The sequence below is a fragment of the Malurus melanocephalus genome, unplaced genomic scaffold, assembly GCF_030028575.1.
Source record: "Malurus melanocephalus ecotype Western Australia unplaced genomic scaffold, MMel_1.1 scaffold_120, whole genome shotgun sequence".
Taxonomy (NCBI): Eukaryota; Metazoa; Chordata; class Aves; order Passeriformes; family Maluridae; genus Malurus; species Malurus melanocephalus.
Window position 1 is genome coordinate 1,080,610 of NW_026623352.1, and position 25,111 is coordinate 1,105,720.

General features: G+C 40.9%; 1 protein-coding gene across 1 annotated transcript in view; it reads left to right on the top strand.

Moving 5' to 3' along the window:
• The first annotated feature begins 5,622 nt into the window (after nucleotides 1-5,622).
• ATRX (ATRX chromatin remodeler) overlaps nucleotides 5,623-25,111 on the top strand; it is a 67,247-nt gene continuing 47,758 nt past the window's right edge. Inside the window, exons 1-6 of the mRNA XM_057370133.1 lie at nucleotides 5,623-5,828; nucleotides 16,128-16,240; nucleotides 19,256-19,311; nucleotides 20,148-20,200; nucleotides 21,754-21,878; nucleotides 23,064-23,183. Of these exons, the coding sequence (XP_057226116.1) occupies nucleotides 5,638-5,828; nucleotides 16,128-16,240; nucleotides 19,256-19,311; nucleotides 20,148-20,200; nucleotides 21,754-21,878; nucleotides 23,064-23,183 (658 nt within the window). The 5' untranslated portion in view covers nucleotides 5,623-5,637. The remainder of the gene's footprint in view (nucleotides 5,829-16,127; nucleotides 16,241-19,255; nucleotides 19,312-20,147; nucleotides 20,201-21,753; nucleotides 21,879-23,063; nucleotides 23,184-25,111) is intronic.

The window sequence follows — 25,111 nt, forward strand, 5'->3', positions numbered from 1 at the left end:
AGATGAAGGGGGAGTTTTCAACATGTAGAACCAAGTTATTAATTAATTAATCTTTCTTTGCCAAATGCTGAAACTGCAACGTTTAAGTTGCAAACTGACTCAGAGATGAAAAAAAAGTTAGACTGGCCAACACTCACACTCAAAATTACAACCCGAAAGTACAAAGGTAACTATCTATGTGTTGCATGAATTTAAAGTTGCTAATTGGCTTTCAAGCTACTGCCTGAAGTCCTGGCAAACCAACAGATACCAGATTTCAGGTCACTATATAAGTTCTTGCATTCTCCACTTATTTTCTCCATGCTTTTATCCTTTGGGCAGAGATGTCTACTCCCAGGACAAATGTTACCCCAGGACACATTTTATAGCCATACAATTGAATGCATGTGCTGCTTGCTCTCTCCTTTTGTCTTCTCACCTCACAAAGATACTTTGCCTTAAAAATTCCTGAGTGGAAGACATTGTGCCTCAGCCCAAACTGTTGTGCAGTTCAGCAGTTGTGCTACAGGAAATCCTTGCAGCCTGATTCAGTAACACTTCCTTCCGTAGGCTGTGGTGGCCTTAAGRTTCATAGTCAAGAGAGACTTTTGTCTCCTGCTTCTGCCTCTCCCCTGTCACAAGGGGTTACAGAATCTGGATGGTTTAGATTGAATCTCAGAAAGGATTGTGTCACTCCAAGTAGAATGTTATTCTTATGCAGTTTTGCTAAATTAATATACATCTCAAGTGCCTTAACTTGACTAATTTAGTTGTTTGATGTTTCAACTTGTTGAGATGCATTTTTCTATGCCATACAGAATGATAAGCCTTAGTGGAATGGATAAATTGTGTGCCTGACTGGATTTTGGACAAGTTTCAATAAAACTTTTTAGTCTCATCCATGCTCCTGTGTCTTTTGAACTTTGACATGAAACAAGCCAACATCTTTTCTTCCACTATTGCTTCAATGTGTTAATTATAGCCTGTCTTCAGACATGAGAATGGGTGAGTAGATTGGATTAGTAGCCTGTATGTGTTTATGTGGAGAATTACAGCCCAGAATGTCAGCACTAAGCACTAGAGAGCTGCTCATCTAGCCAACTGAAAGTATAAAGATTCATGGTTTTGACTTGTTTTTGACAGCTGTCATGCAGTGAAAATCTTGGATTCTTGGAGWTCTAGACAGATCAACTCACTGTGTTTCTGGAGGTGGAATCTTGTTAGCACTGTGGATTTGCCTGGAACAGCTCAGCACTGCTGTACTTGTGGTTTGTTTTCCTGCCCAGTTGGTAAAATGTTTCCCATAAACTTTTTCAATTATAACGTATTCTGTCCCTCTAAAGCCATCCAGTCACATATTGACTAAGTTTAAACAGTGGGACATCATGCAGGTGAATGGTGGAATCATGTTTCCTTTCCACTTGAGGTGGCCAAGATGCTGAGAGTTTGGAGAGTTCTAGATTTTCCTTTTTTTTTTTCCTGTGCTGACATATGAGTTAAAAATAATGCTCCTTTTTTCCAACAGTTTTACTGCTCTCTAGGCTGAAACTAAAGTGCATGGAGGAGGGAACAGGTGTGGTAGTGGAGCAGAAGATCCACTGCTTGCAAGGCCCAGTGGCAGGTTTAGAGAGGATGAATTCTGGCAAGGTTTGACTTGTGCAGCAGTTGAGAGGTAATGCTGGCTCTAATTGGTACCCAGGGTGGCTCTTTGGGACAGGGCACTGGCAGCTCATTGACTGGTTAATGTAACACAGTCAGGGCCAGCAGAACAAAGGTGGACAAGGCAGTGCATTYGAGACCTGCTGTGGGCAATCTGGGAATTGCTGAGGTCATCTCCTTTGGAAAGTGAATCATTAAATAGCTCATGAGTGCCCTAAAAGCTCACCTTGAGAGAATACTTGCAATAAAGGGAGGAAATGGTATATTCTGCAGCTGAAAATGGGCTGTGTGGTTTTGTTAATGTGGCTGGCCTCAGTGACTGCTGCTTTTTTCTGCTTTTGAGAAGGAGCTGTGGTGTATTTAGAAGATATTTTGGAATAACAGCTAGAAATTAGGGAGCTCTGTGCACAAAGCACAAGGCAAGATTGTAAATTTAAATGGATTAATGTATGTAATAGTTTGTGTTATGTACAATTTACTGGAAACTCCTGCCTTCAAATCATTCTAATGTTCAGAATCACAGAATGTGATTTTCATGAGGCCCTGGCACAGATTTCCCAGAGAAGMTGTGGCTGCCCCTGGAAGTGTCCAAAACCAGGCTGGGTGGGGCTTGAAGCAACCTGGAATAGTGGAAGGTGTCCCTGCCTGTGGCAGGAATGAGCTTTAATGTCCCTTCCACCCCAAACCATTCTGGGGTTCTGTGATGGTGGTGCCTAGTGGTCATTCCCGCAGTYAGGCCTTTTACAGATGCCCCATGAGCATGTGGGCTTGAGGGGCAGAACTGCCTGGTCCTCCAGCATCCTTCCAGATGAAAGATGTGCCCAGTCTGCATCTGCTGAAATAACCTTAATTAATCCACTGGCTGGTGATGGCCATGAGGTTAAGATTCAGCCCTGAAGGTAAGAACAAATTCAGTCTCTTGGCAGGCAAGAGACTGCCAGAGATGGGGTGGCCATTCATGCTTGGGGAATATGATGMTGTAGATGCTTTTATGGTCACAACCACTGGAAGAGAAAGTACAGCAAGGCTTCTTCTGTGCCTTCTTCAAAATGTGTAAAATCATAGGGATTTTTTTTTGTTTCCTGACAAAGCAAAGTTGGAGTTTTAGAAGTACTGAAGGAAGTCAATTGCTTAACTTTCAAAACATTTGGATTTCATCTGGTGTGAGAAGTAATTCTCACAAAGGATTTGAAACAGTATTGGCACTTGGTTTCTGTGTTGGACCCTGGTGTTTGCTGCTTTCTCATGCTGACAAAGTCTCATTTTGAACTACAAACCACTACTCAACTGACTCCACACCATCCCTTTGAACTTTCCTAAGGGAAGTAGAGCAACAGCAACACAAAGAACAAACCCAGGCCCTCAAGTGAGCATCATCTGTTCTCAGTTTTATCGTGCTTTTTGCCTGAGAAATCGAGTGAGCTTCATTGCACATAACCTGTTCCAMTTACCAGCTCAGATCTTGATCATTCCTACAGAATTAATTTAAGCATAGCGTTTTATTGGTCTGGATTAATTGTGCTACTTTTATCACAGATAATRTGAAAGAGATGTATATGTAGTTTGTATTTCTAGGTCAGGAGCACATCAAGTTATTAAAATATCCTCTTGTCGATTGATAGTTATACATGTCTTTCAGCCATGTTCCTTAAAAGTAGGGTAATAGGTACTTAAGAAAACCAATTGCTGTCATTATGAAGAGAAACAATGGGTGTGATGAGACTCTGCAGTGACCCTTGTTTGTCCTGAACCCTGACTCTCCCAAGGCTGCTGGAGAAGGGGGAAGGGGTCCTGTGTGCTGGGGAAACTGAGCTGGGTGCGGGTCTGGTGGATGTGCAAAACRTTTCCCTGCAGATGCACTCAGTGTCTCTGCCCAGATTTCAGTGTGCTCTTCCAATCTGTTTTTTTTTGACAACCTCGTGATAATGTCAAGTTTTGTCTTCTGGAGTAATTGCTGGGAGATRGAAGCATTTCCATTTTTACTTTATCTCGACCTTTTCTCATAGGATTCCTTTTTCATGTGTGACTTCAGATATAAGTTATGAACTGGAGGCAATTAAATTTGGGGTTTTAAACTGCTTTCAAATACCTTCCCCAAGGAAATAGTGAAAGAATTTTACAAAGCAATAGTAATAAATCTATCTATGTTATTCTAAATCAGTTGGATATTAGTCAGTAATGCTGACTAAATMTCTTGAAGAGGAAAATGAATGTTTTGTGTTCTTATTTTAATCACACAGTTGGAATCCTAATGCAGAGCTAAGACTGGGTAATGCTTCCGGTTTCCTTCATCTCACTGGTGGCAAGAACCTAGAATGGCTTTTTGTAATTTTTAATGGAATTTGTAGCAGTCAAAATGTGGATTTTTTTTCTCCCTTCTAAAATCGAGTGAGAAGGCAGGTGATGCTTTGGTCTTTTCCAAATGTGGCATTAGCCATGGTAACAAAGCTGCTGCTGAATCTGGACTTATTAAATTCAGCAGATTCAAGGTGCAGCTCTTGGGTAAAATGTTACATTCTAAAGCAAATYGTATTTAGACCTGTTTGTAGGATTTCCCTGGAAAGTATAAGCTCCGATGTGCTCAAGTGTGAAAGTGCTGTTGCTTCTATTATCACAGAATGAMATGGGTGTTAGGGGTGATTTGCTTGGGTATTTTCTCATGTTTCATGCATTGTTTTATGAAACCAGGTGAGTTGGTCAGTTTTATTTTTTCCTTCATTTCTGCAGAAAAAAATACTAATTTTCAAAACTTGTTTTCTTTTAATAGCAAGTGAATAATACTTGTCACCTGTTTCAGATCCTGTGTGGTACYGGGCTTGGCTTTGGTGGTTCATTGTGTTTTGGTCCTGTGTGGATATGGAAGCTCACACACAACCCCAGCCAGCAGAGTTCAGTCATCTTTTCACAAAAGCCTGTAACAACTTCCCCTTGAATAGGGTTGTATTCCAATCCTCCTCCTTTCACAACACTTTAACATCTGACGGAGTGGAGAAGCTGCTAGTACCAGCAGGAAGAATTGTCTTGGCATACTTAGGTGTAATGCCAATTTCCTTATATAAAGAACTTTCTATTTAAAAAAAGAAGTTGTAACCAAGCTGGGCKGAAGCTGCCCTGAGCAGGGTTACCTGGGGATGCTCACACTCAACTTCTGTGTCGCTTACATTATCCCTGTCTTGCTGTCTTTGTACTTGGGAAACGCTCCTCCCAAGCTTGCTTCTGTGTTTGTGTCCTGGTGGGCTTGGAGTCCCAGGGCTGGTGATCCCCATGGAGGAGGAGGGTCATGCTGGTGATCTCTGAAGAGGCTGAGGATCATTCTTGTGATGCCCATGGAAAAGAAGGATCACTCTGGTGATCCTGTTGAAGAGGGATTGTTGTGGGGATCCTTGCAAAGGAGGAGGATTGTTCTGCTGATCCCCATGGAGCAAGAGGTTCCTTCTGGTGCTCCTCATGGAGTAGGAGGGTTGTTCTGGTGATCCTGTGGAAAAGGACGGTTGTTCTGGTGATGCCTGCAGAGAAGGGGGGTCGTTCTGGTGCTCCTCATGGAGTAGGAGGGTTTGCTGTGGTGCTGTTACTAAGAGTTTGGGCATCTGTTCTGTCCTACTCTTCGTAAGTGTGACGTAACTAAATGCTGTGATTAACCTGGCGCTGTTGAATCCAGGTTCAGAGTCACCCAGCACCACAGTGCTGCTGGCATGAAGTGGTGCCTGTCCCTGCTGTGACAGCAGCTCCTGTCCCCTGCTGTCCATCCCTCGGGCTGTGTCAGCACCTGCCTCCCGCCGCCATGGCCGCACCGCGCGCTGGGGCCCCCTGCTGGGCACAGGTGTCAGTGCACTTTGTTACGAAATGATGTCACAGACCTCGGTCCATGACGCCAACGTGACGTCAGCCCCGCCCCAGCCAATCAGCGCGGAGAATGTTGGGAAGGTGGCGTAAACGGCCCTAGCAACAGTCGGCGCGGCGCCGCCCAATCAGAAAATAGCTGTGGGCGGCCGTGAGCCAATGGGAGGCGGCGGAGGAGGACGGCGGCAGGAGGCAGGTCCCCTCAGGCTCCCTCCGATAAGATGGCGGCGGCGCTGGCGATGGCGGCGACCGCGGCTTTGTCTGCGCCCAGCGCCTGAGCGCGGCCCCGGCCCGGGCGGCCGCTCCGCTCCGAGCAGCGGCGGCGGAGTCATGACCGCAGAGCCTGTGAGGTACGGCCGGGCCGGGCGGCTCCGCGGCGGCCGCGCGGGGTGGGGCGGGGCCGGGCCGGGCGCGGCGCAGTCCTGGCGGGACGGACGAGGGCGGGAGGCGGGATGGCGGCGGGAGGGCAGCGCCGCGCTCGGCCGGGCCGGGCCCGGCGCTGAGGGCGGGAGAGACCGCGCCGTGTGGCGGGAAGGCCCCGGGGGCGGCCCCCGCCCCACGTGCGAGCGTGGCGGGGAAGCTCCGCTGAGCCCCCGCCCGCGTCCCGCGCTGGGCACAGGCATCGGCCGCTCCCTCCGGCCGCGGGGCTGACCCTGAGTGGCGGTGACTGACGGACGCTGGTAAAGTCGGGCTCAGAGAGGCGCCATGTTAAACTGTTAGTAAATAGTTGTCTTTGTGTGCTTTCGGTTTGTCCGAATCCCTGGGGGCCTGACCCCCGCAGTCCATCACCCGCAGACAGCTGCGTGCCTGAGGCGCTACACAAGCCAATGAGGTATTGTCACTTGACCCCTACAAATGCTGTACATATCTTCAGATCCTGTTAGAGAAGCATCACTGTGTCTTTAGTACTCATCACTCTGTCTTTAGTACTGAGCCTTGGGTAAAGTTTTTTCTGCGGTCATATTTGTGTATCTTCACCTCCCGCYTTATTTTGAGTAGTTCATAACTACTGTGTCATTTTAGACAAAAGTTAGAGGGATAGTGTTTTTTTCCCTCTTGTATATTGCTTGTTTTTAAAGTCTTAACATTTCCAATTAGGAATCTACAGAAAAGAGGTTTTTGWTTATTRTCATTGTTGATGTTGATCACATGCTGATGTAGGTCATGAGCGTTGCAAATACACATTATTTGGTGTAGGACTTCCCAGCAGTTAGCAGTTTCTTCGGCATGTATTTTCTTCCTTATTTTGTAAGACAGGGATTGTCCATCTTATGCTTTCTCCTCACTCCTATCTTCTCCTCTCAGTGTTCTTAAAGTACTTTAACAGTTTAAACAACTTCTTTTGTTGSAGTGATTATTTTGTTGTGTAGACTGAAGTGCTAATTAAGGGGCTTTCTTCTTTTTCTTCAGTCCTTGAAAGTGAAGGATAGAGTTTGACTTTTGTAGAACAGAAACATCTGAGGTACTAATATTTATAGTCTAGTTTGCAGTCAACATTCGTTTTTTATATTCTGAAAAATGCTCTTCTATTTGGACCAATTAGCTTTCTATTTTATTGTGATTATCCTGTTTTGTCCCCTCTTGACACATAATCTTCTTTGTCTTTTTTTGAACCATTTGTTCCTGGTCTRTAGGATGAAGAGTTTGTACTTAACCTTTTCCAAATTCTTACATTGTCATTCGTGCAACAGTTTGTGTTATTACCAAGAGCATGCTTCAGTTGKTGCTTTGGAGGAAGAGGATACAGAAGTTCATACATTTTCCAYGCAATTTTTTGATTACCTCCAKAGAGGATTGGATTATTTCTGATTATTTGTGATCTTGAAGATCAAAAAGTATGGATAGAATAGATATGAGATTGTGTGCAGTGTTTGGATAGAACTTGCCCACRGAATAAGCAGCCCTGTGACAAAGTGCTTTTAAGTAGGTGGACATAAAATTTTTTTGATGCTCCAAACTTTTCTTTTGTTCATGAACTCAGTTCTCATTCAGTTTAAAGGTTTGCTATAATTCCCATTCTGTATAGAGCTYATCTTGAGCAGTTTGAACCTCACAAGATCTGTGCCAGGAGCTGGGCATGGCATTGCAGGGWCTCAGCATTTCAGGTTGTGAGGAACATGTTGCATGGGCATTTCCTTATTTCTGTACATTCAAGTTCTGCTTGAAACTGGAGTTSGAGAGAATGAAATGAAAAACACACCCTCTTTTTCTCTCTTTTGTTCCCATTTCCTACAAGTACTGTGGCCTGTTAGCTGTTTGCATTTCTGTCACTTCATCCACTGCTCTTTGCAGTTTTTTCCGTGCCAGAGATGTGCAGAAATAAAGGASTGGGGGATCACTGTTAAAATCCTTGGGAAGATGTGCAAAAAACTGAATTTGKATGGAAAATCTATTCCTAGCACTTGTGGAAGATAGATGTGCAGTGTTTCAGAGGAAAATAATAAATCAATACTAGTCTGCTCYTAGAGAAGTTTTAAACTTTTGTTATAAAAAATGCTTTAATTTAATGTTAAGGTCCTAGGAGTCTCCCATGTCCTGGATGAGAAATTAGGAATGATAAAAGGTGGAGTAACCTCCTAAGAAACTTAAAGAAAAATTCTGCCTTTGTAAATATTTATAAAGAGTCCCTATAACTGTTCCCTCAAAACATTCTTTTTTTTCTTGTCCTTTTTTTTTTAAAGTGGAGGAATTTTTGTCTTTGTGGCCTAACCTGATCCTACAGATTCGTACATTGTACAAAATAAGCAATAGGAAAACAAAACAAGTGTGGAATCTTCCTCACTTGAACCATCTGGTAGTCGATGAATGTAGGTTGGTTTTTTTTTTTTTTTAGTTGTCAGAATAAGCTTTGTTTTTGGGGTTCTTTTGTCCAGACTTTTCAGCTTACATTGTGATATCGTCATTTGGTTTTAAGGTTTTTATTAAATTGTCTGCATTTTTGAGTCTGCTGAATGTCTTTCTGAGTGATATTGCAGGGCTCTTCGAGGTGTGTTACTTGATGCCACAATGATATAATTGGAAGTAAGTCAACACCAATCTTCTGTATTCCCTGAAGGGACAGTGTAAGTTCTCCATCTTCCACACTCTTCTGGAACAGTCATAGGCAGATTCTTCRGTCCTTCCTGAGGAAGAGCAAAACTGTGTCATCTACAGTGCCAGATGTGCCCCAGAACCAGTATCTGCAGCACTTAAATGAAATTCTCTGGGAGAGGAACTTTCTGCCATGACTTTGTTATTGCTGGCTTGATACAATCATGTCTGTTAGGGCTTTGTAAACTTTGTGTCAGGGTCTTTGTAGGGCTTAACTGAAGGAATCTTCATTTTCTAGGAAATAATTTGGTGTGACAGAGGGGTGTGTAATAAAAATTCTGCAACAGGGTGACCTTAACATTGTGGGAATTTGAAATTCTCAGTTCTGTTACAGATGAACTCTTTGTACCCTCTGCTTGAAGGGTAGCAATACTTCACCAAAGGAAAATATCAAAATAAGGCTAAAATGTGCTGTGTTCACCATAAAAACAAATGTCTGCAGCCTGTGACCAAGTACATTTTAAATTGGATTACCAGAAGTGTCTTTTATAAAGGAAAAGCCTAAGGATAGTACTGAACCTCATGAAATCACATTTTGTATCATTGGAGCTCAGCTTGTGCCTGCAGGTGGTTTAGAAACATGAATCAGTTCATGGATGGGTCAGTGGCAGGCTGTTCCCTTGGTGTGGCAGCAGGAGAAAGAAGAAATTGTAGAAATTCAGTGGTAAATACAATGGTAGGTTTTCTGTTGACTTTGAAAAAAGGGAAGTGGTGAAGTATCCTCATTTATTTACTGAAGGAGAAGCATAAAGCTTTCATAATTTGTGATGAAATGTAATCRTCATTTAAGGTTGGTGATGGATTGATTTGTGTTGATTTTTTTTTTGTGTTAGAAAAGGAGTGAAACCTTGAAGAGAGCAAGAACTTGATGACACAGCTTGCTGACCCATGTCAACTGTAATGCTATTGAAGCAGTTTATTTGCAAGTCCAAAAGCTGCATAGTTGTAGAAATTTCTGTCCGAGTAGGTCCAACTGTAGGTTTTAATAGGTTCAGCTTAGAAGCTTTGTTGGGCAAATGCATCTGTCATGCAAAGCAAAACTAAAAAATAGGCAATAAATTTGGTACTGAGATGGCTTTTGTTTAAAATGGAAACCTGTGCTTTGGATGCGCTACAACCCTGTGGCAGCTGTGGTTGGGAGTATGTGGGAGAGTTGAAGGGCCAGCCTTTGATTCTCAGGCAGAGTTTGTACTGAAGGATACTTTGTTGAGAACCCGTGATGAACTCCAGGAAGCAGAAGGCAAATGAAGCAAAAGGCATTTTTAGAGTGAGAGTGCCCTGATGATCTTTGTCAGGGGGCCCTTGGTTCCCTTCACACAGAGTGTGTTTAAGCATTTTAAACACACTGGTTTGTGTGTTTTACATGCTAGACTGAGCTTCCTTTCCTGAACCAACAGAGTAAGGTGTGCACTTTGTCACGATTTTTGTTTCATAAAGGTGAAAATGCTGTGTTCAGATTTTCAAGTGGTGGCTTCAGTCWTTTTCAGCTTGCAGGTTATTTCACTGCTTAAGTTACACTTCGGTGTGGCATTGAAGCCAGCCTAACAATGAGATTGTTTATCTGACTTTTATCTTGTGGGTTTATGACGATTTTGCTTGTTTGGGTTTTTTTTTTCAGATCTCAGGTTAACAGGTTAAAAACAAAGTTGGTTTTTTTTCACTTCTTAGTGAATGAAGTGTGATAAGTCACACCATGTCAATAGATTGTGTCATCTTCCTTGAACAGAATAAAGGGTCTCTTAGTGACTTCTGGTTGTTGCTTTCTCATTCCCCTTGTGTGTCTGGAGGAAGCTAATTCTGTTTACTTTCCTGAACCTGTTATGCTGTGTTTAAGCTCCAGAATTACTTCATCCACATAATTTGAGAGTCTTCAGCTGTACCAGGTATTACTTGATTAAGTCCTTGTGGATTTAAAGTCAGTTCTAAACAAAGTAAGAAAGTGAGTGTGTGTTAACAAAGTGTTACATACAGAATCTCTGATGAAGTACTGGATGCCTCCATCTCCTTGCAGTCAGAGCTTTAGTGTTCAGGTATTTCCTGATGTATCTGATTTGGTAAATTTAATGTGATGCAATTCCTTCTAAACACAAAAGTGCTTTAGTGTGATAAAGGTCACACAAGCAGGTCACCAAGAGACTGTGGAGCCTCTGTCTCTGGAGTCACTTGGAGCCTGGCTGGACGTTTTTTGGGTGACCTTCTGTATCTGTCTGTGTTGGGGGTTGGACTAAGAGAGCTCCAGATGTCCCTTGTGTGGAGTGGAGGAGAAAGGAGAGGACTGAGAGTGTGGATGGCATCAGGTGTGTGCAGGGTGTGATGGTTTGTGTCCTTGGGCAGTAGAGATGGTTCATGCCAACACAAACAGATTGTATGAATCCTGAGTGTAAAACCTCTCTTGGTTTGGCATAATTGGTGTATCAGTTTAATTAGGTCCAAAATATGAATCTGATCTAGGATTTACTGTGTCATGTTGCTTTTGCCTGCAGAAAACCATTGTTGAGTTAAAAAAAAACTGCTGGGAGGAAGTGCTCTGTTTCACCACCTGCATAAAACCATATTTTACATGTTCAAGTAATGTAATGGTAGGCTGATTTTGTTTTCTGGTTTTGTACTTTTTTCTGAGAGTATTAGGTTTCTTAGGACATGGCAGGTGTGTACACGCATTTTTAAAAATTGGAATAAGAAAAATAAACAACTTCCTGTGGAGGTTTTGTCCTCTTTCACTCTTTCCAGCAGCTTTAAGCCATTTCATTCACATGTGTTCATCCACAATATTGATGTGTTTTATATGAAACAATGATGTAGGTGCTGCCCTTGTRACTGAAATCTTTGAATTGGGCTAAGTTCTCATCCGGAAAAATTTTTATAAGGATTTGCGGGTGACAGACTCCTGGCCTGATTATATCAAGGCTTAGGAGCAGTCTCTTCTCGCCATCCTAAATAAAATACTGAGACTTCTGCTGTGGGTTGTTGGATTTCTGCTGTTCACACAAGGATGCAGTCTGAAGCAGAAGATGGCAGTYTACAAACCAGAAGTTTAAAAGCACATCTGATTTTATTTTTCTTTAATTATTTTTCCTAAGGATTGTTTAATTTTGTCTGCTTAATAGTTGTTCTGCAGTGTTTAATTTCAGCTTCAAATGTGAAAAATGAGACTAARCTTGAATTTAAAAAACTTGGGCCTTGAAGTATTTCAAAAGTTTAAACATAGGAAAAAAATTTTAGAGGAGTATTGAACTTAAGGCATAGGCTTAAAAAAAGTRTATTTCTAAACATTGGAATAGATGAAAGCTGGAGGGGGGACTCCTGTGTTGCTTTCAGGAGCCACTTGAAATGCAGATGAGGGCCACTTGTTTAGACTAATAGYTGGTAGGATGACAGATTTGCTTGTTTAAAGAAAACGCAGCTTTCAAAGTATTCTTCCAGATGTTGACAATAACTGGGACATTCCCCAGTTCCATTTTTAAAGTGTCTGAAGAAAGTAGATAGARACTGTAACAAGGTTTTTGGTGCAGTTTCACAGTGTAATCCAATGTGTCCTGGGTTTGCTACTGAAATGGTCAGTCCTGCTCCTTCCACTGCCCTGGTTATGAATTTTCATCACCTCACCTGCCTTCAGAAAGAATGATCATGTGAATGTGTGGGAAGTTGAATCCAAATGAAAACSGTTCCTTAAAATTTTATTTGTCTGGGGTAGTGTGTTATGGTTTCGGGAGCGTGATCATCAGCTTGCGCAGGTGAGTAGCCACCAAAGCCACTCTGTCACTGCCCCTCCTCAGCTGGGCAGGGAAGGGAYGGTACAATGAAAAGTTCAGGTTGAGATAAGGACAGGGAGATCACTCAGTAATTGCCATCATGGGCAAAACAGACTCTGCTTGGGGAAATCATCTTAATTTGCTAGCAATCAAATCAGAGTAGGGTAATGAAAAATAAACCCACAATGTTGAAACACCTTCTCCCCACCCCTCCCTTTCTCCCAGGTTCAACTTCACTTGATTTCTTGCTTCCTCCTGGTGAGCAGTGCAGGGGGACAGGAGTGGGGGCTGTGGGCAGCTCATCACACTCCTCTTCTGCTCCWKTGTGGGGTCCCTCCCAAGGGGAACAGCTCTCTATGGACTCTTCCCATGTGGGTCCTTCCCACGGGCTGCAGTTCTTCATGAACTGCTCCATCATGGGCCCTTTCCCATCCCATGGGGTTCAGGAACAGTCTGCTCCAGCTTCCCAWGGGGTCACAGCCTCCTTTGGGCATCACCCTTTGCAGATGTGGGGTGCTCCATGAGCTGTAGCTGGGTCTCTGCTCTCCTATGCTCTCCTGCGGGCGGCAGGAGGGTCTTGGCTGGAGGTGGATCTCCCCTCTGACCCTGACTTGCCTTCTCCCCTCCTCCCCTGGTGTCTGCAGGATTGCTGTTCTCAGTCTCACTCCTCTCCCAGCTGCTGTTGTGCAGCAGGTTTTTTCCCCTTCCCAAGTGCCCGATGCCAGAGGCACTACCAGCATTGCTGATGGGCTCAGCCTTGGCCAGCAGCGTGTCCCTCCTGGCGCCAGCTGGTGTTGGCTCAGTTGGACATGGGGGAAGCTTTTGGCAGCTCCTCACAGAAGTTTGTCACCTGTGTAGCCCCCCACTACCGAAATGCGGTCACACAAACCTGGTACGGGTCAGAACATCCAAGGGGACAGCAATCAACAGCCAGATGGAATTAAGTGTGTTATGTCTAGATTAGGACACAGCCTGTCTGGCTCTTTATTCTAATTATTTRTGGGCTCATTTAGCCTTACAGGTAATTTGCCTACTCCGGATGTTTTGTTATCCTGGTAAGGGCCAGGCATTTATTGTTTGATTTTGCAGCACTTGYTCTGAATGTAGGTAAGGAATGGTATCTTCCAAGGTAGTTCCCAAGGTCACAAATCAGGTTCATGGCCAAACCAATAATAGCAGGGCACCTTCCCCTTCAGTCCTGTTTTAATTAGGCTGAACAGGGTTGAAATAGCTCTACAGTGATGGGGAAGCCATTTGCTAAGAAAACTCCAGTCTGAAAACASKTGCAAATAGTGTGGGGACTGTCAGGTAGAGGAGCCTTTTTGCCTCAGTATTGCTTCAGAGATGGCCCCACAGTTTTAACCTCCTATGTTTTTTTTAAAAACACACATTTATACTCTGGGATCAATTTAATCGTGTCTGTGTCTGTACTGGAGAGAATAAGCATTATTATTCTCAAGTATAAATGCATGATATAGAATYACTTTCATAGAAAATGAGGTAAAGCATTGCCCTACATTAACATTTCTCTCTAGTGAAGGATAGTAAGTGTAACACCTTTACTTAGATTTGACCTGGCATCCCTTAATAAAGGCCTATGGTACAAAATGATGAATAATCARTAGAAAAAGAAAGCTGAGAAGGCTTGTTAGTACTCGTTTGTATGTCATCTTTTTTGATTGGYTGTCAGCAAGARCATTTTGCTGCRAAAATGATAATTTTAGGTTAGTKAGGATGAGAGTTAATAAGTGGTAGTAGATAATATTTGAAGTATTAGCACGTGCATATTATATTAGCACATGCATATCTGAATTTGTTTTGTATTGACAACAATAATACTAAACTCATCTATAGTTCCCATTTTCTTTCTAAATGCTGTTACCAAAACAAGTTATTTATAAACTAAATGAGCAGAATTCCACGTGTGGCTTTTTTGTTGTTGTTGTTTTTATTACCAAAAATATACTTTCTTGTGGCCTTTCTAAATGTGCTTTATTTCTTCAGACCATCTGGAATGGATATAAAATCTCTTTATATGCTTTTACTATCAAATAATTCTGAACAACTCTATTTTTTTTTCACCTAATGTGAGTAAATTGTCATTAAATCTCCTTTCTAAAGGAGAACATGCAAGCTGTTAAGACTGCAGTGTACCATTATCATCTTCTGTAATGTTTTCCAAGTATGCCTTCCATCCAYGAGAAAAAGGGAAGCCCTAGATTAGGGACTGGCAGTTGTGTAGCAGCWTGAGTCCAGTAATTAGAGGGAAAGACTTTTGGACAGATTGAGAGAAAAATTTTAAGGTACTCTTGAGAGTTAAAGAGCTTTGTTCCGCTCTTTCAGACTTGCTCAAGTGATTGATGGTACATATATAGTCTCAGAAGAAAAGTGCCCTTCACTCATGCAGAAAATCTTTTCATTGCAAAGTGCTATTTTGTTTTATTTTGAGTACCTCAGGAGAAGTAAAGAAGTTGCAGATTTTTTTTTTAATGGACCATTTATAGTGTTTTATGTGGTTATTTTCACTGATTGGAATAGTCACTGGCATTGATGTGGGGATACTGTTTTCACTCACTGCTCAAGAGAGCGCTCACCTGCACGTCCTTCCAATAAAATGAGATTTTTTTTAGCAGTAACAGTTAAATTGAAAGTCAGAAGTTAATAAATGGATGTGTTGAGAGAAATAGGAGAGATGGTAAAGGTGAGTGCTCCTGTTGAGTATTCGAAGCTTCCTATGACCAGTAAAACAGGGACAGAAAAYGTAATTTCTTCTTGCTATTAGATGACTGTTTTGAAGTTGAAGGGGAAATAAGCAGTGGGAAGGGTGGAAGCCTTTATCCTTCAGCTGGCCTCACTTCTGCTKGGGGTAGGGTAGGTCAGCAGTGGGAAAACCGTATGGAGCAGCAGATAAGGTGTGATGAGGCAGGACTTATCAGCTGGCAGATCCGAGAGGGCTGATAGCCGGGGAGCGAGCAAACAGCTGAGTGGAGCTTCTGAACTGGGGCCTGAACATGCTTGGCCTCAGTCAGGGCAGGTGGAAAAGCCTTGTCTTGGGAAACCGTGTAAAATRCCATGGGGTAACATGGAGGTCTGAAATGGAACAGCTTTTTAAGGAAAGCCTGGGATCGAGCTGTTGCTTTTTACTGTAATCAGTAAACATACACACGACTAACAGTTACTGGGGGATAAAAGTGTCTGCTGAAAGTTGCCAGGGGATTATTTTTTATGAGTTAATTATCAGTACTCACACAAACAAATCGAGGAATGGTCTGGTCCTGCATGGTTGTTACTTAACAAAATTAACGCGAGATAACATCAAGATGGTAGATTTAATAAAAGTTTTGCATAACCACCTCATATTCAGTGGACCTGTTTGTTTTCAAGTTTGCAGATGAAACTCTTCTGTTAATTCCATTGGTTTATATCCCAAAGCTTACATTTTTGTCAATGAAATAAAGATTTTATTGTTCTTACCTATCTGGATTCTGACAAGTAGAAAATTAATTTTTTGCTGTCTTTGTATCATAGCAGCATTACTACTCAGACTTTCTTAAATTTTGTCAATAACTGTGAGCAGTGAAAATGACCTAAAATAGACTTTTTATTATGAACGGAATCCTTAGTGCTTTTTTGTCAATAARGCTGCACCTACTATTTCACTCATACATTCTGATATAATCGTGCAGAAACAGATGTTTAGATCTCTTGTAAATATGTATTAATTGAGATGAAATATAATTTCTTTCAAACTTGATAAATTGGAGTGAAATATGTAAGTAACTTGAAGTATTACTTGTATTTTAACAGTGAAAGCAAGTTGAATACATTGGTGCAGAAACTCCATGACTTCTTGGCTCACTCATCAGAAGAATCTGAGGACGCAAACTCTCCTCCAGCATTATCTAAAAATAAAAGTATAGGTAAAAAAGCATTTAATGTTTCTTTTCGGTGTATATATGATTCTAAAGTCAAATAGCTTAAAGTTATTTCACTATATCATACTTCCCTGGGGCAATTATACAAGGTCCTAACATGATTTAAGTGGTAGTATATTGATAAATACACAATAGGCCTTTGATACAATATTTATTTTAGTTTTGAATCTTTCTAAATGTGAAAAAAATCTAATCTGCTGGTAATTGCCTTCTATGAAACATGARATAGCAAACAGTCACGTATTTGTAGAAGTTCTTTGTTCAATGTTCCTAAATTTAGAAATGCAGTATTGTGGTTTTTCTGCTGTAGTGAAGCTTTTGTAGTCCTTTTAGGTGTGGAAGAAGTTCTGGAGATAATGCWTTCAAAGTAATTTGAAAAAGATTTCTACATATAATCTGGAAACGTTTTAAAAGAAGATAATACTATTAAAAAACTTTGAGTCCTACTCTGGGTCGGAATTGGTATTGGAAATTTTTACTTCTAAGGTAGAAATAGGTAAYGAAGTTGAACCACTTTGATGACAGTGATTAAAAGTTATTAATTATTTCATATCACTACTGAATAAAATATGTTTTCAAATTTAACTGCTTAAATTAGGTTCTTAGTTTAACTTGAACTGGATACAGGTGCAAAACCTTTCAATCTGTACTGTGCAGTGAGATAAAAGTTACGTTGATGTGGTGGAGTGCAGGGGAATAGTGTGTGCAGGCTGCATTACAGAATTTATTTTTGAATCCTGCGGTCTCAAGTAATATGTTCCATGAGTTTTCTGGTATGTAGTTTTTATCTTTTAATGTTTTGTTTAGAKAGAGAGTCTGCTGCCTGTGGCACTCGCCTCCTAATGTCAGCATCAAACTGAATTGTTCACATAGGAAAAAGAAACTACTCATGTGATGCTTCAGCAGAATAGTAAAATAAACTGTGATGTRGATGCATCTTAAAGTGAAATTTTGCTGAGGAGCACACTGGGAAAAAGAAATCTTCTCCCCTTATCCTCTGTAGTTAAAAATTAKCATTTGGTTCCTTGCTGTAAAACACAGATTGTCTTTGAAATGGATACACTTGCAAATTCATAGCTGACATATTTCAGTGTTGGTTTTGGGATCTGAAAGAACATATTAAAAATGAGGAGTTAGGATTAAACACTTAAATATTAGGAAATGCCAGAATTAACTCTGCAAATTTGCTTCCTGTCCCAATGTTCTGAGCATAATGACAGTGTACCATTTGTGCTTGCTTTTTTTTTAATCTATAGGATGCTCATTGCAAGCAGAAGTTGGGAATGTGATTGTGTTCAGATCAGGTGTATTTAGTAATGGATCTTGTTTTGTTCCAGCATTTGGAGGAAGTATGAAYTATTGGGTAGAGTGTTGTCAGATGATGATGAAGGTGGTTAAGTGTGGCTAAGGAGAGTTGGATGTTAGAAACCAGTGGGATATTAGCTGAAATTACTTCATACTCTAAACTTATGTCCCTGCCACACACAGAGGTCAGTTAAAATAGGAAGCAGTACTTGCTTTRGAGCCTTAATAATGTTCCTTTATCTCCTCTGCATTGGAACTGGATGTCTCCCTCCACTCCACTCACGGGTGCCAGCAGGAGAGTCACAGAGAGCTTAGGAGAGCCAGGCTGCCTGCTCTTGTTGCAGGAGTCCAGCTCTTGCCCTGGAGCAGCAATGCCAGGGGAAGCCCTGCTCCACGGTAGCCCTGGAGTGGCTGGGGCAGGAGCAGCTGGCTCAGCACTGAGCTGGGAGGGGATGGCTGCAGCACGCCGGGTCATTGGGTGGGAATGGCGCGTACGCAGCCCGGGCACACGGAGAAACTGGCAGTGGAACACGTTCAGCTGCTTTTGGAATAGCACATGAGCATCAGGCTGCCAGTCTGAGTGAAGAGTCTGCAGGGACTGGAGCTGCCAGAGCAGGGGAAGCTCTGCCAAGCTCTACAAGCTGGTATTTTCCATGGGTTTATCACTTGGGAAAAGTTGGTCAAGAGTAGAARGTGGGCAGTATCCAAGCTCCAGAAGAAATGTCACCCTCCTTCCAAATCTCAGGTTCCTCTCTCACAATAGGGGAATGCCTGTAATATTCTAGAGAAGAAAATTCAGGTACTTGAAAGGCCAAAAACTTTGTCCGCTTCCATTTTTTATTCCCGCTTTCACATGCAGAAATGGCTGGATGTTCYTCCCTGAAATTTACTCAAACAGTGCAGCAGAGGTCAAATATCCAGCATTGAATTCTCTAATATAAGTAATTCAACTTTTTCCAAGTGTAGAAGAAAATTGTTTGGTTTTCCCAAAACTGAAGTTTGAGGATAAAGAAGTTGCAGCACCAGTAGACTTCTGTTAAAATCACAGATAATCCTGTTAAGTATCCTRTAATTATACTTCCTGCTCAGTAGTGTCTGCTAAAATCCTGCTGTTCCTAAGCTTTTGGAGAAACTTTATACAGGAATGATTGAATCACTGAACTGGAAACTTTGCTGTCCTTTTCCAGGACTGGTGGATTGGAGCAGGTGCCAATAGGGTGCAGGTCTTCAGGCTTTGTATTCCACAGTTCCCAAAGTCAAGAAATAGAATTTCTCAGTCATAACTTGGATCAGATGGGATTTTTGTATGTGGTTCCATGATCCCAGATTTAATACTTTGTTTCTGTTGTCAAGAYGTGTAGGAGAAAATACTTGAAGTAACTTCTCAGAGATCAACAAAAATGCACTAATGGTATTTCTGTATGCAGTTGCACTTCCAGTGCTTCCGTATTTCTTCACCAACAGGCAAGCTGTTGTTCAACCTCCCAGGGAAGGAAACTGAAAGAGATTTCTGAATTATTTCTGTAAAATTTATGCTGTACTGTGGAATGTCTTTGTTGTTTTGCAACGGTTTGTCTCTGAAAGTCACAGAGACTTGTATCCAGACTGGTAAAACATAAAAAATGCTGTGATGTGCAGTGTGAAGAACTTCAGATGTTTTGCATTTCAGTGGACTTCTTTAATTTCTCTCCACAGGTAAAAATAGAGAGCCTAAAGGAAGCTCAGCTTCAATGGAGAACAATAAGGACGAGGTAGGAACAAAAATGCTTTTGAATTCTATTTTCTTGTCTAGTGTACAATGGCTGAGTTCACTGTCTAGCTTTTACAATAAATACTTAAATAATACTGTCAGAACCACCCATGAATGTCATCACCCTTCACCCTGTTACTCAGATAACAGTAGGTRCTTAGTTGTCCTTATAGGCAAAAATGCTTCCTTTTTGGGGAAAAAAAAAAAAAACAAAAACAAACAATCAAAGGAGATACTGGATCTGTGTTAAATATGAGCTGAATTTTTTCGTATGGTGTGTCTTACTTCTGTCCTCCTGTTGGAAACATTTTGTTTGACAATGCAAACACAAGTGCCAGTGTCCTGCCTTAGTTTGCCTTTACTGCTGTAAATTCAGGTATTTTAAACTGCCCAGACCTAGTTGTGATCTGAGTGCAAAAAATGCTGAAAAAATCAGTTTTGCTACACAGGCAGCCAGTGCTTTCTGGCACATGAGGCAAGTGTCTGTTCTGCTGGCAGTTCCTGGGTGCAGGCTGCTGCTACTTCTGAGTGCCAGAACCCTCTGGAAGGAAGTGTTGGAAAAGGGGTGGTTTCTGCATGTTGCATGAAGAGCACTCAGAGACCYGTGAAAGCTGCTGACTTCTGACCTGAACCTGCATAGATTCAGTTTAACTGAACTGGCATGACTGTAGAAATTGTCACTTGTACTTACAGCTTTTCCTAGTGCTCTTTTAAAAGTATTTTTTATAAGGGTGCTGGTGACTTCTGAAATGTGTTCTAKTTAATGCAAGAAATTGTTTTGTGACAGATCYCTTGGRTACAAATGTGTTGACTTTTACATTTTTTTCTTATTTTTAGGGAAGTAGTTCTTCAGAAAGAACCAAATCCTTAGGATTATCCCGTTCCAAAAGGTTGGTTTGGAAAATAAAACAAATAAATTACTTTTTGGATATGGGAAGCTGTAGAAAAGTCAGTGCACTGTGTTAAATATTTTTGATACACACCACTGTAAATCTGTGAAATACACTGAGTGCTGGTAAAACAGATGCCTCATAGTACACTTAAAATTCAAAAYATTTATTGGAGTGAAAGGTTAAGATGATAAAGCTCAAATTTTATTAACAAAGAAAAGACTGCCCCATATCTTCAGAACAAAGCAGTTTATACAAGGGTTTCTTCACTTGTGCTATTTCTACATGTAGGATTCACATCAGACTGTGCTGTTGAGTTGTCCTGTGCAGAAACTGCCATTTGCTGTATCTCTGCTTAATCCTTTTTCCTTCTCTGATCTAAAAAAACATATGGAGTGAACTGTTTACCAACTGCTTGAACCTACAGGAGACAAGCTATTTGTGTCTCAAGTAAGAGCAGACTTAGTCCAGTCAAACTCCTCATCATCTGCTCTTAGCTGATGCTCACTCAAATTCTGTCCTCTGTGATTTTTATTAMATCCCAGTAAACTGTGTGGGGAGTTGAGCTTTCGACAGCTGCCTTAGTACTGCTCTTTAAAAGTCTATATCTCTTTTCACTCTCCTTTTTATTCAAGTTGCTTTATTTTATCATGCCTGCTGGAATTAATATTCTTCAGTCTCCTTTTTATGTTTGTCTTGATGCCATATTTGCAAGTGGGGTTTTATATTTGCCTTTACTTTCTCCCTCATCTTTTGAATGCAGTGTCCTGCTGAACTCTTTTCATTTATATACTTTTTAGTCCTGKTTTTTTTTGCTTCCTGTCTTATCACTAAAGGGATTTTCACTCATCCGTTTATCATACTGTGCCTTATACTGATAAAAMCAGTATCCTGCAGTAGTTCATGCATTGCCTTCAGACTACTGAAAAATGTGCTCCATATTCTGTATTATTTTCTCCCTGCCCTGACATAGTAAATTTATTMATTTTCATAGATTCAGTTCTGAATTACATTTGTGTGGAATTTGGGCCRCTGATCCTTGTGTTCCACAGTCAGCATTTTTATTTCTTTCTGAATTTCCTTTATTTACTTGCAAGCGTCTCTTCTGCTAAGATGCTTTTTGTAATTTGATAATATCTGCATGTTCTCTTTGTGCTGCCTGTTAAACCTGGAATGATATATAAAATTTCTGAGCAGACATTTACTTGTGTTTTATTTAGACTTTTTTTCCTGGAATTGTGACATTCTTAAAAACACATCTGACCTTGATTTTACAACAAAATACAGCAAGCCTGTGAAACAAAAATATTTTATCTGTATATATTTTTATTTYATGTGGGAGGGGAGAATTCCTGCTCCAAACCAGAAAATTAGCCTACAATCTACATTTTGTAATAACTTGGAACATCCCCCCTCTTAATGTCTTTCTTTGATTTAGAAAGAACTTAGTTTTTCACAGTTAGTAATTGTGTTTTGTCTGCAAAGTTTATCTGTATTTGAATATGTACTATTTGTCCATGACAAATACCATGGTTTTTTTCCTGTCTCTGCAGGAAACCTACAGTTGTAACAAAATATGTTGGGTCAGATGATGAACAAATCGTAGATGAAACTGTAAATGAAGATATTTCAAATGAGAACTCAGAGAATGATGTAGATATGCAAAGCTTGCCTAAAGGTAGGTCATGCCTTTTTTTTTTGTTTGTTTCTGAATTCAGCAAATTAGCCAAGATTATGATGCAGCATAAATAATTCACTAGAATGCACATGTATTAGTAAAATGCCTCTTGAAGGTCCTGTTSGTTTTCTGTCCACACAAAAAGAGGAATCCAAGCATCTTCAGTTTGGAACCCAGCATATTTTAATCTGTGGGCGCGACAGGATGTGTTGGTGGCTTAATTTCAAATGCCTGCTGACATCTGTATAAAACCATCATGAATCAGGGAAATTATTTATTCTCTTGTTTTGCAGGAGTCTCAAGCTCTGTCACTTGAAAGTTTTGTTTTACTGTTTTTTAATAACTTGGAGGTTATTAGCAATTAGATCAACAAAAGCAAAACTAACTTGGGGGGGGAAATGCCATTATTGGATCTATTTTTAAACACCTTTTAGAAACAGTTTATACTGGGCCTATATCCCTCTGTTGTTAGCTCCAGTGTGAATTGGATTAATCTCCATTTCTTACCTATGAAAGTTACAGGAAAACTGCTGCTGTCTATTGTATGAGTAGCAGTATTTAGAGCAGTCATTCTAAAACGATTTTTTCAGAATATTAAATTATTTTCAGTGTCCACACRACAAAACTGGGCTCTTAAATAGGAAAGATGTGTTTTTTCCTTCACATAATTTTGCTTAGTACTTTGTTTAAATGAAAACGTCAATTTTTGAATCTTGCTAAAGACAAAGCAGGTTTTATTCTATTGCTTTTTTAATTTCATGCTGAAATAAATGAAGTTCATTCAGTTTCTGGGAAACTGAACAGAAGGGGGTAAAGAAARGAAAGCATAGTTACTCCAAGGGTTTTGAGGGATTTAAATGATGTCCTTTATTTGTAGTAAATAAATTCCTGTCCTACACCCCCCCGCAGTGTGACAGTCCTGTTCTGCATGTGCCTTAGCAGGGCACAGAGGGCGAAATTTGCTCCTCAGCCCATTCAGTCCTTTACTTCTGTCCTACAGCTGTAGTTTGAAATGTGTCGTTTGTTTTTCTTTTTTTTTTTTTCTGTGAACATCTGTGCATTCAAAACTTTGTTGAGCTTTAGTCAACAGATTGCACTTTTTTTTTTGTTGACTTTATTAATAAGAACTTTTGCACTTCACTTGGATGTGTAATGGTTTCCAATTTCTAAACAAAATTATTCTAGGTACAGTGGTTGTACAGCCTGAGCCAGTGCTGAATGAAGACAAAGATGATTTTAAAGGGCCTGAATTTAGAAGCAGAAATACCGTTAAAATGAAACCTGAAGCTCCCAAAAAGCGTGGAGGTAAATACAATTTAAAACATCTGTTGAAACGGGTTTAAATTGTTGCTTATGACCACATTTGGTACATCTAAAAATCGTTCATATTTCTGATAAATTACCCTGAAAATACCTCCACTCTTCTGGCTTTTTGTTCATTAAGGATTTTAGCTGATAGAAATTAGCCTCCATTGCTGCCCCTGCAATGCAGCAGTGAAAGCTAAGATTAGATCCCATTAAACTCCTTATATTCAGTAGGTATAGGATGCATCATTAGGTACAGTTGCTTGGTTGCAATCAGGTGTTACAGGTATTCCTTTTTTAAGGAATTATATTGGAACATCATTGATACAGGAATATTCACTGACTCACCAGGAGAGCAACCAGGTTTGAGCAGGGACATGTATGGGCAGATTATCCATCAGCGAGCTAAGAAAAATCCTAAACCCTCAAAYGATACAAAAACTCCTTTGTTTTGCTTTAAACTGTGGGAAATTCCCTACCAGTGGGCCCTTCTAAGGATTACCTTTGAAAAGCTGCTGTGTCAGCTGGTTTTCCRTAGCTCCTGCTAAAACTCAGAAGTTAGGTAGATTATAATATGAACAGAAATTATTTTCTCTCTTTTTTTTTCCCAAAAAGTAAAGAGGAGRCGGGAGGATTATGTATAAAGTAACCAATAGGAAAGCAGATATTTTTGTTAACACTGCTGGCAGTATCTTAGCTCACACACCTCCAGCAGTACCCAGGGTATTCACACAAACAGCTCTTGCACACACTATTCATCATTCCCATTGTATYATTTGAGATCCTTGCTCTCTTTGAAAGTAATTTATTGACTCTGCTATTTCTCCATCTGTGGTTGAAGAGGAATGAAATGTGACTGTAGAAATGTGCTTATGCATACACCTGGGCTCATGTGGTGTCAGTGACATTTTGAGCATTGATGTTTTCTCAAAATTAATACATTTGGAAGTTGGTTATGTTTTATTCATGCAAGATGTCCTGTTCATATAGGAACGCTTCTTCCATTTGTGCTTACAACAATTCTACATATGGTCCAACTGGACTCTTCAGGGGTACAGTGTTAGAAAGATAAGACTCTTCTGTTTGAGCTTTGTGTCTGTGTCTGCATCCCCAGAACAGTTTGTATGACCTGCCCTTCCAGCTTTTTCCAGGGAATTTGCAGGCTGTTCTTTATGTGTCTGGACTGGTTACTCATCTACTATGCTGACATATATATATATATTTTATAAATCTGCATTTCTATTAGGAGTTATGTGTCCTGTGTTTATTAGAAATTGTGGTAGAAGCAGAACTCTTGCCTTTCTAGCAGCCAAATGCTCTCATCTGAGCCTGCAAGAGGCATTGTGCCATTATTTTCAAGTTTTGTGTCTGCAACATGGTTATAAACTCAGGAATGTTTTTAACTAAGTATTTTCTTAGTATTAATTAATTAGTAATAGTTTAGTTTCTTTGAATCAGCATCATTTGTAATAGTAACATGATTTATAAAGGTTTGCCTCATAAATCCACACGTTGCAGGTTTGAGGAAGGAGGTCATAGTGCTTCCCCTTGGTTGTAGAACAGAGGGAAGTGGCTCAGGACTTCGCAGGGAGTATCATGTTCTCCCTGGGTTGGCTGGAACCCTCAGTGATTCCTGCAGCAGTTTAAGGACTGTGTTCAGGGCCAGGGTTGGATTTTGGGCTGCAGAAAGTGGGATTTGTTCCCGAGGAATGTGATGAGATGGGTATGTTGATCCACACTCAACAGCAGCATTTGAAACGGGTGTTGGAGCTGCTTTGGAGCTTGTGAGAGAGGCTTCAGGTGCCCAGGCTCTGCAGGATGTGCAGTCAGGAATGGCTGCTGGGTGCAAGCATATCCTGTATTCAGAATTTCACTGAAYTAGCAGTGTGGATCAGCTCTTTCACTGCCCCATGAACCATCTGAGGTGG